This window comes from Osmia bicornis, chromosome 7, assembly GCF_907164935.1.
Source record: "Osmia bicornis bicornis chromosome 7, iOsmBic2.1, whole genome shotgun sequence".
In the NCBI taxonomy this organism is placed as follows: Eukaryota; Metazoa; Arthropoda; class Insecta; order Hymenoptera; family Megachilidae; genus Osmia; species Osmia bicornis.
In genome coordinates, this window is record NC_060222.1 from 386,845 (window position 1) to 400,309 (window position 13,465).

The 13,465-nt window shown below is 29.6% G+C and overlaps 5 protein-coding genes across 8 annotated transcripts; 3 read left to right on the plus strand and 2 right to left on the minus strand.

Moving 5' to 3' along the window:
• Positions 1–57: 57 nt before the first annotated feature.
• LOC114878343 (mitochondrial ribosome-associated GTPase 2) lies at positions 58–3,087 on the plus strand. Its single transcript, XM_046286429.1, is given in 12 exon segments — positions 58–225; positions 1,486–1,704; positions 1,774–1,893; positions 1,958–2,296; positions 2,391–2,451; positions 2,454–2,534; positions 2,600–2,632; positions 2,635–2,661; positions 2,664–2,756; positions 2,759–2,846; positions 2,903–2,985; positions 2,988–3,087. Coding segments are annotated over 11 exon segments (1,206 nt in total). The 5' UTR covers positions 58–225; the 3' UTR covers positions 3,050–3,087.
• Positions 3,080–7,886, minus strand: LOC114878333 (alanine--tRNA ligase, cytoplasmic). Its single transcript, XM_029191984.2, is given in 19 exon segments — positions 3,080–3,548; positions 3,550–3,793; positions 3,873–4,000; positions 4,002–4,057; positions 4,140–4,424; positions 4,496–4,561; positions 4,563–4,761; positions 4,829–5,081; positions 5,157–5,415; positions 5,482–5,802; positions 5,877–6,151; positions 6,231–6,340; positions 6,416–6,706; positions 6,789–6,980; positions 7,054–7,199; positions 7,285–7,358; positions 7,361–7,472; positions 7,538–7,695; positions 7,780–7,886. Coding segments are annotated over 18 exon segments (3,579 nt in total). The 5' UTR covers positions 7,673–7,695; positions 7,780–7,886; the 3' UTR covers positions 3,080–3,115.
• A 20-nt stretch (positions 7,887–7,906) lies between these two features.
• On the plus strand, positions 7,907–9,242 carry LOC114878341 (probable 28S ribosomal protein S25, mitochondrial). Of its 2 annotated transcripts, none has more exons than XM_029192008.2 (4): positions 7,907–8,252; positions 8,408–8,611; positions 8,695–8,801; positions 8,910–9,242. In XM_029192008.2, exons 2-4 carry the CDS (start codon positions 8,475–8,477, stop codon positions 9,173–9,175), a joined length of 510 nt encoding a protein of 169 aa, XP_029047841.1. In that variant the 5' UTR covers positions 7,907–8,252; positions 8,408–8,474; the 3' UTR covers positions 9,176–9,242. The 2 variants fall into 2 exon arrangements, with proteins under 2 accessions (XP_029047841.1, XP_029047842.1); XM_029192009.2 differs by lacking the exon at positions 7,907–8,252 and adding an exon at positions 8,263–8,343.
• Positions 9,243–9,344: 102 nt separating this feature from the next.
• Positions 9,345–10,686, minus strand: LOC114878340 (probable RNA-binding protein 18). Its single transcript, XM_046286430.1, has 5 exons — positions 10,594–10,686; positions 10,418–10,515; positions 10,083–10,286; positions 9,928–10,014; positions 9,345–9,860 (listed from the first exon to the last, which is right to left on the minus strand). Exons 1-5 carry the CDS (start codon positions 10,597–10,599, stop codon positions 9,644–9,646), a joined length of 612 nt encoding a protein of 203 aa, XP_046142386.1. The 5' UTR covers positions 10,600–10,686; the 3' UTR covers positions 9,345–9,643.
• Positions 10,687–10,756: 70 nt separating this feature from the next.
• LOC114878337 (succinate--hydroxymethylglutarate CoA-transferase) lies at positions 10,757–13,158 on the plus strand. 3 transcript variants are annotated; one of them, XM_046286426.1, is made up of 4 exons: positions 10,757–10,826; positions 11,282–11,368; positions 11,456–12,727; positions 12,795–13,158. In XM_046286426.1, exons 3-4 carry the CDS (start codon positions 11,666–11,668, stop codon positions 13,023–13,025), a joined length of 1,293 nt encoding a protein of 430 aa, XP_046142382.1. In that variant the 5' UTR covers positions 10,757–10,826; positions 11,282–11,368; positions 11,456–11,665; the 3' UTR covers positions 13,026–13,158. The 3 variants fall into 3 exon arrangements, with proteins under 3 accessions (XP_046142382.1, XP_046142381.1, XP_029047829.2); XM_046286425.1 differs by lacking the exon at positions 10,757–10,826 and adding an exon at positions 11,141–11,198; XM_029191996.2 differs by lacking the exon at positions 10,757–10,826 and having other exon boundaries at positions 11,284–11,368; positions 11,456–11,999; positions 12,063–12,727.
• The last annotated feature ends 307 nt before the right edge of the window (positions 13,159–13,465 follow it).

Genomic DNA, 13,465 nt, shown 5'->3' on the forward strand with positions numbered 1-13,465 from the left:
CAAAGACAAAATAACAAGAGGGCACTATTTATATATGTGTATGTATATACCTATACTTACTTACTTACATGTTACAATTACAATAAGACGCAACCGAGGTTTAAATGGAATAATTCTTATTTCATTTTAAATGCAAAAATACTGAGTTGTGAAACAAATTGTTGTATATGACAACATGAATTATACAAGACGATTTTAATAGAGCGCAATAGCATTTATATTAAGGTCAGTTGGTTTTTGGGTTACACGAGTTATTGAGAAAAAATAGGATAATAACAAGTATAGAAATTATTATGTATATAAGCTAATGATGCCCTATTAATTTTAATAGACTATGAATCTTACTATTTTCAATGAAAATGATGATGTTCTACTATTAGGTGAAGGCAATTTTTCATTCTACCTTGTTGCACTATTCCACCTAAATTAAAAGTTAACATCACGGCTACATGTTATGAAAGTAATATCAATCAGAATCTTGGAAAGAAAACATAGAATATTTAAAAATAATGGTTAGTATGTTTTCAACTCAATTGTATATAGTGGTTAGAATCATATATTTATCATTGTTTTATCAAAAATTCTATGCATTCTTTTCAGGAATTCATGTGTTATTAGGTGTTGATGCAACAAACTTGAAACAACATCCAATACTAAAAACAGAATTATTTGATAAAATTATTTTTAACTTCCCCAGTTGGAGGTAAAATGCGAATAGAAAAAAATAGAGAATTATTAAAACAATTCTTTACAAGGTGCATCAGAATTATAAAAGATAATGGACAAATATTAGTTACTCTTTGCAATGGTCAAGGTGGTACACTTATTGACAATCCACCAGGCGGTGGGATGATTCATGGAAAATCATAGAAATGGCAGCCTATGGAAATTTTATATTAAGATCAGTTGAACCATTTGCATGGTCATCTTTTCAAGATTATATAGTTACTGGTTATCGTAGTTTGGATAAACAATTTCATTCATCTGGAGCTTTAACACATATATTTACTAAATCTGAATCTCCAAATGTACAAAATATTGCTCCTAAAAAGAAACTAAATATTGCTCACTGTAATAGCAGTAATTTTTCATGGAAAATATAAGACAAATTATTAATATTCCAATAAAAATATGACCAATATATATGCTTGCATATATAAATTTGATATAACATTCAGTGTTAATGAAGAATTGATCCTATTCAATTTTATATGATATTGTATAATCATGCAGGTGAATTATAAATGATGTTACTTTCATAACATCATATAAATCTCCATTGACAGAAATAGAAAGAAGAACATATAGATAAGTTATACATCTGATTGTATACCTCTATATAGGAAAGAATTATTGATATACATCAAAATTTGATTGCAGATATCTTAGAAAACAATTTAAATGTTTCAGTATCAAGATAGTACTATTTCATGCATTGTAATTTTAATTTAATAAAGTACTATTCTGTAATTTAATTATTTGCAGATGAATTATTTTCGTTTAACAAAAAATATAGTAATATACAGTACATGTTGGAAACAAGGTACATATGTGCAGGAATGTAAAAATCTAAACAAGTACATTTTTAAATCATTATGTACATCCAAATGGTTTCAAAATCAAGATACTGTTCCTAAAGCTTTACGAAATATAAAACCAAAATCACAAAGAGATACAGAAAGAAGTGTTCTTGACATAAAGCATGTATGAAATCAAGTCGCTTTTGTTTTTTCATATAATGTTTAACAAATACTAATCTATATAATTATTTAGATAAGAGCAATTGGAGGAAAAGGTGGAGATGGAAATATATCATTTTTGCAATTATTTTCAAATGCATTGGCTGGGCCTGATGGTGGGGATGGCGGACACGGTGGTCACGTAATTCTTCAGGTAAGTGATTAACAACTAAATCGCTTATCTACTATATAAAATATATAGATTCAATACTTTGCAGGCATCGATCAATGTTAAAGATCTTTCACATATAAATAGTGTACTTAAAGCTGAAGATGGAGAAAAAGGACAGAATAAGGACTGTTTCGGTAAAAATGCCGAACACAGTATAGTACACGTACCGATAGGTACTATAATACGCAGTCTAGAAGGAAAAATAATAGCTGATTTAAATCAAGAAGGAATGATGTTTATTGCTGCGAGGGGAGGTGCCGGTGGTCATGGAAATGCATATTTTAAGTCTGATGTACAACAAACACCATGTATAAGTGAATATGGAGCAGAAGGAGAAGCAATGCAATACGTAGTAGAAATAAGTAGCATGGCACATGTAGGATTAGTATGTAAACAATATATTTATTTAAAAATAAAATTAAGAGCTGGAGTAAGATATATATATATATATATCATTATGCAACTGTTTAAATCTTTAGATTGGTCTACCGAATGCAGGTAAAAGTACATTATTAAGAGCCATATCTAGGGCTAGACCAAAGTAGCAGCATATCCATTCACAACATTGAGACCTCATTTAGGGACCGTATTATATGATGATTATGAGAGCAAATTGCAGGTAAGTGATACAATTAAGTAGTAATTCATTTGAAGTAATGTTTTAACGAAAAGTATATTAACTTTCAAGTGGCTGATTTGCCGGGAATTATATCCGATTCTCACAGAATAGAGGTCTCGGTATACAATTTCTTAACATATAGAACGTTGCAGAATTTTATTATTCATTTTGGATACTACTTCGAATGATCCGTGGAAGGATTATGAAACATTAAAATATGAAATTACACATTTAATGTAAAATTAACTAACAGATCAATGCTGATTGTTGCAAATAAGATGGATTTACCAGAGGCTACGGTAAGACACGGTGCCGTGTTTTAATTAATAATTCTTAAACAATATAGTAATATTATTAATTTTATCGTTACAGGAAATTTAAATTACTCAAAGAAAAAATTGATTTACCAATTATTCCAGTTTCTGCTAAAACGGGTACAAATATATCTCTTTTGTTAAGGAGATAAGAATATTATATGATAAGGACAATAAACAAAAAGAAGAATCAAATGTTCTGTAACAAAAAACTATTCGTAATAATAAAATGTATAAAACTCATTCCTTTAGAGACATAATATTTTAACATTTAATGTTTAACAACTTTTTCACACATTTGAAAATTTTTTAGTATGCTAGTTACTTGTGGCTGATTTAAAATAGTAAGAAACCATCTAGTTAAATTCTTATATTGTATCCTATATTCTGAATCAAATAAATGTTCATACAACGGTACCAAGGCAGTAAAAATAGCAACATCTGCAAGGCTGATTCTTTCTCCAACTAAATAAGTTTTTGTAAGCAATATATTATTTAATTTGGTTAAAGAAGAAAGAAGATCTTCCTTGGATGTTTTCATACCTGCCTTCACGTTATTTGGTACCTGTTTCGTGATGCATGGAATAACCCACCCCAATACTGCCGGTAGAATATGATTATCTGCGTAACTTACCCATTGTAAAACTTCACTAGACATAAAAAGATCGTTTGAACATCTTAATTGGTCATTTGCTAAGTAAAAGAATTGCATTGCTGTCGGATAGTTCAACACCGTTTCCTTCTAATTTAACGTTATTAGAAATTGTGCCGTCATTCTTACATTCCTTCATTATCACTTCTTTATCATTATATTGCGCTACTATTTCAGCACGATAATATTTGATACTTCCAATATTACCAGAAAGTATTAATTTGTCTTTTGAAGTTTTAGAACACATTGCATTTTGACTAGCTTTTAACTGACTGCAGATGTTATTCGTCAGATTTTCTAAAAATATGCGATAAATTTAAGAACTGTAGAAGTAATTTACTTCTTATATCGTATTAATTAATTTATATTAACGAACCATTGTTACTTATAACTCCAAGTTTTGAATTAGCAAAATTTTTTGCAGTATGTATTAATTTTGTTAAACATGATATATTGGTACCCGATGCCTGAGCAGACTCAGCTTTTCCACCCCCTTTCCTTCCATAATGAAGCAATTTCTTGGATCCATTCGTTTGCTTTCAGTCCTTTGTTTATGGCAGACTATTATATTTCATAAGAATTAATTTCACTTTTTTTCTTTTTTTTTTGTTCAAATAATTGAATAGTATAAATGTAACTTTACCTTAGATACTGCGCTAAGTGCAAAAATCTTTTTAACATCGGGATCCACACTTATAAGTAATGCACTTGTCTCTGGAGAAATGGCTTTTATTTTTTTAAGGGCAGAATCTAAAGCTTTTGTGTTACTATATGCTTGCAATATTTCAACCAATACCGGACATCCTACATTTGCTTGAATTATTCGTTGAACAGTATCTACTACTGAATTGGCAATTGCAGTTTTTGCTGCACGTTCTTTATCATCAAGCATCTTTTTTAAATCTTTTAACATTTTACGCATATGATCCTATGTGTGAACGAAAAGATTATATATCGTTCTCGCTATGTTAAAATGATGTATATAAAATTTATACATACTTTTTTCCAACTTGAAATCGTAGCACGCGAGACATCATCTGTTAATTCAATTATTTTTTTTTACGTGCTCTTTAGTATTGGTACCATTCTTATCATTAGCTATAGTTGCTTGAAGTTGTTCCAAATGGTTTTGCAATACAGCTGCTTTCTTCTGAGCTTTTGTTGCTTCAGGACCAGTAAGAGCTACCATACGTCTAATACCTTTAGCGATAGCTTCTTCACTGGCTATGATAAAATCCTCAATATGTTTTGTATAATGCAAATGCCTGCAAGTATTTATATAAAATGATTATTGTTCGTAGTATTTTGTTCCATATATATGAAATTTCTTACGTTCCGCCACAAAATTCTACGCTAGTCTGCAATGCGCTAGGACCTAAAGGATCTTTTTCCAAGTCTTCAACTGGTATACCTATGCTAACAATTCTCACAGGATCAGGATACGTTTCTTCAAACATAGCTCGTAAACCTTGAATAGTCTTTGCTAGTGCTAAGCTACTTTCTTTAGCATAAACTTTCCTATTTTCCTTTACTAAGCTGTTTGTCATTTCTTCTACTTTTTTCACCTGCTCTGCAGTCATTGCTCCTATGGAAAAAGATACATGTAGTCATACTTTATGTTCAATATTTAAAAATAATAAAGTATATTCTGCAACAAAACCTTTATTTGTAAAATCAAAACGAAGACGATCGGGTGCAACTAAAGAGCCTTTCTGATCAACTTCCGTACCCAATACTTTTCGAAGTGCATAATTTAGAACATGAGTTGCAGTGTGATTACTCATTAAAAGCCTCCTTCGCGTAGTATCTACGTTTAAGTAAACTTTGTCATTCTTTTTCAATGTTCCTTGCCCTACCGTTCCAATATGCAGGACATAGCCACCTCTTACTTGAACATTTTTTATACGAACTTCGGTGTCCTTGAAAAATAAAGATGTTAGTTTCTTATAATATGAAATATATGTTGAAGTATATTATTTCTTTACTTCATCATCACTTTAACTAAAATCCTTCGTCGTATATTGGCCACCTTGTTCCGCATAAAAGTTTGTTTGATCTAACAAAATTCCTACTTCCTCTCCTGAGGATACATCATCAACAAAAGTCTTGGCACGTCTAAGAGCGATTACAGTACCAGTACACGGAGCAAATTCATATTCCTCGTATAATTTATCATTGGTAACTGTGTAATTGTATTTTGGTAAATCATTAGTGGGTTTTATTCCTTTATTTTGTAATTCGGTAATCGCATGAACGTCTAAGTTAATTTGATCATCCACACCACCGCTTTTACTTTGAGAAATGATCTGGAACAGATTAATATTTTATAAATAATACATGTTCAAACATACTATGTATTGCAAAGTAGTTTATATAATACCTGAGCTTGTTTTCTTGCTTCCTCGTAACCAACCATATCAACCTTTAATCCTTTTTCCTCGGTCATAAGTTGCGTTAAATCCACTGGAAAACCATATGTATCATATAAACGCCATGCAACATCCCCTGGGAGTACACTTGACGACCTTAATTTTGTTATAGTACGATTCAATAAATTACGACCACGCGATAAAGTTTTGAGAAATTGTTCTTCTTCCTCATTGATCACATCAATTATATACTGTGGATCTTTTGTTACTTCAGGAAAGACATCACCTATAAATCAATAGGATTATAAAATAATTTCTCAATACGTAAAATTATATAAGTAATATTAAAAGTTCCAAATATTTACCAAGAAGTTCTACAACTACATTTACCAATGTTCCAAAGAAACCAGGTTTAGCATTTAATTTTTCAGTTGCGTAACGTACAGCGCGTCTCAAGATTCTTCTTAACACATACCTAAATTATAATTGATGTTAAGATTAGTACACATATTATGATGTATAAGTTATAACATGTAAGTATTTAGCTTACCCTCTGCCCGTATTATCTGGTACACCTCCATCAGCAAGGGCAATTGTAATAGTTCTTGCATGGTCTGCTAAAACTCTATATGCCATATCTATCCCATCTTTATCATCTGCACCTACCTTTCCTTGGTAAGGCGGTGCTCCTGTACCTTTTTGTATTGCATCAAACAGGGGCACAAATAAATCTGTATCATAATTAGCACGTTTATTCTGTATAACTGATACTAATCTTTCTAAGCCCAGACCACAATCAATATGTTTTTTTGGCAATGGTTTTAAAGATCCATCAGATTCTCTAAGAAAAAAGAAGAAAAAAAAAAAATAGATGCATAAATTTAGGTAAGTAAGACACATTTCGTTTTTTATAAATTATATACCTATTAAATTGTATAAATACAAGATTCCAAATTTCTAAAACATCAGGATCATCCTGATTCACTAAATGAGCTGCCTGTCTATTGCCAATACGGTCATAATGTATCTCACTACATGGTCCACATGGACCTGTCTCTCCCATCTCCCAAAAATTATCTTTCATATTTCCTGGTAATATATGTCTAGGAGGCACCCTAAAAAAGTAAAAAAGAATTAATTATAGCTTTTGTTTATTATTAACAAGATTAACAAACAATATGCTATTACCCTAAAGAAAGCCAAATCTCTTTACACTCTTCATCAGAATCTAAATTATTTTTCTCATCACCTCCAAAGTAAGTTACATACAATTGATCTGCTGGTAATTGTAATGTAACTGTTAAAAATTCCCAGGCCCAAGTACAAATTTCTTTCTAAAAGAATAAAGCACAAGTTTAGAAACTGTATAACAATAATAGTGTAATAAATCATATATATTATTTGTTTTTGATACTTTACTTTAAAATAATCTCCAATGACCAATTTCCCATCATCTCAAAAAAATGTATGATGATAAACCTCTTTTCCAACTCATCTAAATCATTGTGCTTTCCTCCAGCTCTAATACATTTCTGACTATTAACAACTCTTACCCACTTTGCCATATCGCTATTAGGATCCACACTTCCTAAAAATATTGGTTTAAACTGAAACATACCACATTAAAAAGATAGATATATTTTAATAAATAATACTATTACTGACATCTTACCTGGTTCATTCCAGCATTTGTGAATAATAATGTTGGATCATCGTGTGGTATTGTAGAGCTAGAATGAACATATTCATGACCTTTGCTTTTAAAAAAGTCAATATAAGCTTGTCGAATTTGCTTAGCATTCATCATTGTAATTATCTTTTGTGCAGTCTCTGAAACAAACCAATATGTAAGTTAATATGTTGAACATATGGGAAACAAATAACAGTAACAGTAAGTAAAAGGGATATAAGTACCTATTTTACAGTAAGTATTTAATGTCTTAAATTAAGAAACTACGTTTTGTTTTCAAATTGTTGTTGCCATCATGTTACTATATTATCAAATATGATTATAAAATATTGTATTAAAATTTACCTTTAGTTAAACACAAAAGTTTATATCAAAACAGCTGGATATGCAACAGTGGAGATAACGTGTCTCAAAAGAGAAAGGAACAAGGTTTAGCACATGTGTATGCAAGTCGTACCGGCACTATATGTATATGTAACTACACCGTAGCTGCAGTACTTCTACTCTATTAACGGTGGAAGTAATATATGTATATATATATACACACACACTAGTAAGTGAGTGAGTGATAAGGTTATCACATTATTAAAAACACCATAACCAACAATATTTTATCATAAAGGGTAAAGCTGGGTAAAGCTCACAGTGCATAAGTTATTACAACAATAGATTATTGTAGTAGTAAACTAGTCATACAGTAAGTATATACATAAATACACAGTGAAACCAATTAATTACACATTATTTTATCTCTGAAAACCACATTATAAAAAGAAGTACTATAAAATGTATAAAAACGATGTAATATTTAAAATATTTTTTTAACAATCTAATAAAATGTTCTTGTTTCAGGTATATAAATATACATGCAAAAGGATAATTTATTGTACATTAGTTTTTGTTAAAAAAAAACAACCAAATGCCATTTATGATTGGTAGAGCACCTATACGAAGAACATTAAATTATTTAAATGCTGGTACAATAATATTGAAAGACGAAATACAAATATTTTCTATTAATTACAACATACGTGGGAATCATCATCAAGGAATCAAGTAAATTTCAAGTTATTTTAACATTATTTCAAATTATAGTTTTTCTATAGTACTCATTACAATTAATATAAATCTAATTGTAGGGATTTCATATTTTGGCATATTTCACAGCTTCAATATAAAAATCCAAAAGTGCAAGTTATTACTTTTAAAAATATGACACCAACACCTTTCATAAAATGTTACTATGGTAAGCACCAAAGTCTGTGTAATTTATTAATTATTCTCTCTCTATATATGTACATATATCATACTAGATTTCAGAAGAATAATAAATTTTGATTTTAATTTTCTATAGAAAATGGAAACACTATGTTAATTGATGTAGATGACAAATCCAAAGATGAAATACTAATGCATCTCAGACGTGTAGTTTGTAAATCAAAAGAACTTCAGAAAGAAGAAAGTATCAAGAAGGAAAAGAAAGATAATCCTGCAAATTTTGGTGTTGGTTGTTCACGAAGCTGTATTTGTGTAGTACCTGGTCAGATACCATGTCCAGCTATAGTACCTTTACCATATCATATGCGTGGAAAATACAAATATCAAAAGAAAGATGACTAACTCTGATGTAAAACTTATTTCATAAATACAATAGGAATCATTATATTAAACTCATATTCATCACTAATAGTTTGTTTTAAATTTCCTAATCTCAAAATAATGGTACTTCGTATTACAATATGTATTTAAAGTATATATTTATTTATTATAAAAAGATGTTATAGATTACGAAAATACATGTACATTAATGTACATATCAAGTATTATATTAATAATGAATTAAGGTATGTTTGTTTATCCAATATGCAATGGCACCACTGTAAAAATCGTATTAACAAGAGAAATTAAAAAGACCAATTAAAAAAAATAGGATTTTATAATAAAAGGAGGCAAATTAATACAAAAAAATTATTTAAATAGAAAATATAAATAATATAAATATCAACTAGTCATGGAACAGTATTGATCAATAAAAATAAATTCATTGTTTTTAATTATAATACTATAAATTAGAAAACATGATTTAAATTATCTTCTCGGTTTATGACGATTATATGGCTTATTGTTGTGATAATGACCACTTCGATTATGATAACGAGTTGATGTGGACGGTTTTGGAGTTTCCGATTTTTGATACAAATGTATTACAGGTGACCCATTCAAAGGTTTATTTAGTTCAAACTCTTCTTCTGATTCTTTCATCAACTTTAATTTCGCTTCTATAGCTTGAATTGCTGTTTCGCGGCTATAAAAAAATTGTAGAAGACATAATAAAAATAACATTCTTGATAAAAGTATTTATAGTACACTACCTTATTCTTTTATCTTCTTTTTTAGCTCCAGCTAAAGCAGGTATATCTATTTTTGGCTTTGGCTTATCCATATCAGACTGGAATACAATAGATAATATTTGAATTATACATTCATTTTATTAATATTCCATCATTTTAGTAATTACCTCTGTTACCTGTGAGCCCATCTGACAATAATATTTTTTGCTCCTACTTTTAAATTATGTAAAGCATCTTTGGCTGCTGTTGCATCTTGAATTGTTTTATAAGTAACAAATGCATATCCTCTTGGTTGACCTGCTTGTGGACCTGACCGATGGAATAGGAGGTCGAACTTTTCAATTGTTCCATGTTTTTGGACGAGTTTTAGGAGTTGGTACCAGTTTGACAGATAAAGAATGTGTTTTGTTTAGATTTTTCCATTATACGAAGAAAATACATATATCATTTTCCAATGATAAAACATTATGCTGAGAAAACATAATAATAAATAATTTAAGTAAATACTTACTCATTAATTCTTAAATCTAAATTGCCCACCCATAATCTTCTATCCTCCACCTGATTTGATTTTATGGGTTCTAATGGCAAAGGAACTTTAACAACTGGCTATAAACAAAACAGACATTATTATTAAAATTGTAGTAACTGCTAAATAACCTTTGTATAATTGAAACAAAATCTTACCTCCATATCTTAAGAAAGTTTAAAAGGATATCAAATTATACAAAAAGGTTTTAAGCGTCGGTGTTGATTTCAAAATGTATTTTTGTACAAAATTGGGCATTAGAATTTAAATATTTTTGTAGGAAATTGTACAAACACAGCAAATCGCTTATTATGTACATTCACTCACGGCAGTTTAGCAAATCGTTCATCTTTACGGATGATGATCACAAGTGACATAACATCTTATACCTGTAAAATAATTAAAATATGTCTTTAATCCTTACTTTATACTTTTCAAACTTAATTATATAAGTTTAAATAAATACATTTTATTATAATATACTTCCTTACACTACTTATAGATTTAGCTTAAAACTTTCAAATTACGTTTAATATTTTAGATGATAATTAAAATAAACATAAATAAATAGTATATACATATATACCACTAAACGATTATTTTTCTTTCATACATAAATCAAAAGAATTTTGTTTATTTCCATATGCATTACAACTGTAAACACTTCTTATATGTAATATGTATACATACGTAAGTAAGGTAAATATACTGAATCTAAACATGGCGACGATTTTTATCAGATTATGAATGACGACAGAATATTGTAATAAATAATCGCGATATTGGATTACGGTGAAATAATTACATATAATTTTATCGTGCTATTTTATAAAAGGTATATTCCAGATGGAGAGATCAATTATGTCTGAACAGCCTGCTCAAATACACACGGAAACTGTATTAGAAACTGATGCCTCAGATTCTGGATCTCAGGTATACTTATTACGTACTTTTATTGCTACTACGTCATTATTTCCATGTGACAACGATCGTTTTACAATAAAAACATGCTTCTTATAGTTTTAATATACTAAAAATATGGTAAAAAACAAATTATAAAAAATATCAGGATTGTTAGATACTGGTGCAAAGTGTTTGTTAAAAATATAAGACTGTATGTATATACAACTTTTCAGTATCAATTGAAGAGAACATAAATGCAGGTTTATAGTATTAGAAGAATAATAGGAGCTATTTGTAAAAGCAGTAACAAAGAAACAGAAACAATACATGATGTTTACTTTTCTATCGAAATGGATAAGAGCAAAATATTTATTAAATATATGCAGCTTCAACAATCGAAGGAGTTTCTGTAAAAGTACTGAGGACTACAGATCACCTTTATCAGATGTTCGTGTTTTAGATTTAACACGAATTATTGCTGGTCCTTATTGTACTATGATTCTTGGTGACCTTGGTGCTGAGATTTTGAAGGTTGAAAGACCAGGTAGTGGAGATGAGGCACGGAAATGGGGTCCACCATTTATAGAAGGAACCCAAGAATCGGTATATTTTCTTAGTGTTAATAGAAACAAAAAGAGCATATGCATTGACCTGAAAAAAGGTAAAGATATAATCTATGAATTAGCAAAAAAGTGTGATGTTCTGATAGAGAATTATGTCCCAGGAAAGTTGAAGGACATGGGTTTAGGATATGAGGATATCTCCAAGATAGCACCTCATATTGTATATTGTTCTTTGACTGGTTATGGATATGAAGGACCTTATGCAAATAGGCCAGGGTATGATGTTATTGCTGCTTCTATAGGGGGCTTGTTACATATAACAGGTGAAAAGAATGGACCACCATGTAAAGTTGGGGTAGCAGTAACTGATTTAGCAACAGGTTTATATGCTCATGGTGCTATATTAACAGCATTATATCAAAGAAAAAAATCTAATAAAGGGCAATGGATTCAGTGTAATTTATTGGCAACACAAGTTGCCAGTTTAATAAATATTGGTTCGAATTATTTAAATGCGGGTAAAAAAGCAGTACGCTGGGGTTCTGAACATGAAAGTATTGTACCTTACGAAGCTTTTCCTACAAAAGATGGATATATGACTGTTGGCACTGGAAGTGACACACAGTTTTTAGATTTACTGAAAAGAATGCAATTAACAGAGTTACTTAAATGTGATAAATTTAAGAATAATCAGGCTAGAGTAGAAAAGAGAGATGAATTATTGCCACTTCTTAGAAAAGAATTTAAAAAAAGATCTAATAAAGAGTGGGCACTTATATTTGAAGGTGCTTCATTTCCATATGGTCCAATAAATACAATAGGACAGGTATAAAGTAATACATATTTTTGTTAAAATAATTTGAAAACGGTCGTTACACAAGACAATCTTATAGGTGTTTGAAGATCCTCAGATAAAACACATGAAAATGGTTCAAGAGCTGGAACATTCCACAGGGAACAGGGTTAAAGTTGTTGGTCCTCCTGTAACATATAGTTATGCTGTAAATAAAGCTCGGTTTGCGCCTCCCATGTTGGGACAGCACACTGATGATATACTAAAAAATATTTTAGACTATACTAATGATGAAATACAAATTTTAAAGAAAAATAAAATAGTACAATAGAAAATAACATATTTTTAGTATTATAATTCAGTTTTTATTATTATCAATCAGTTAACTATGTATGTTGCGTATAATAATGAAATTCATATATTACATATTAGACTAAAAAGAAAATAAATATTTTTTAAAATAATCTATATGTTTCATTACAAGTCATTACCAACCCATGTATATTAATATAAAATACAATAAATATTTTATATTGCTTATTTTGCAGGATGTACCGACTGTTCGATTACGACTTAGAAAACCAAGATCAAACAAAAAGGTTCAATGGACTCAAGGAACCGTGGACAATGAACATATGAATAAAAAGAAATCAAAATGTAAATTCTCATCAACTATAGCTTATTTTGATACCATATATAAATGAAAAAAAAAAAAAATTATAGTTTACCAAATGTCGTAGGTTGTTGTATTTATGAAAAATCTCGAACCTT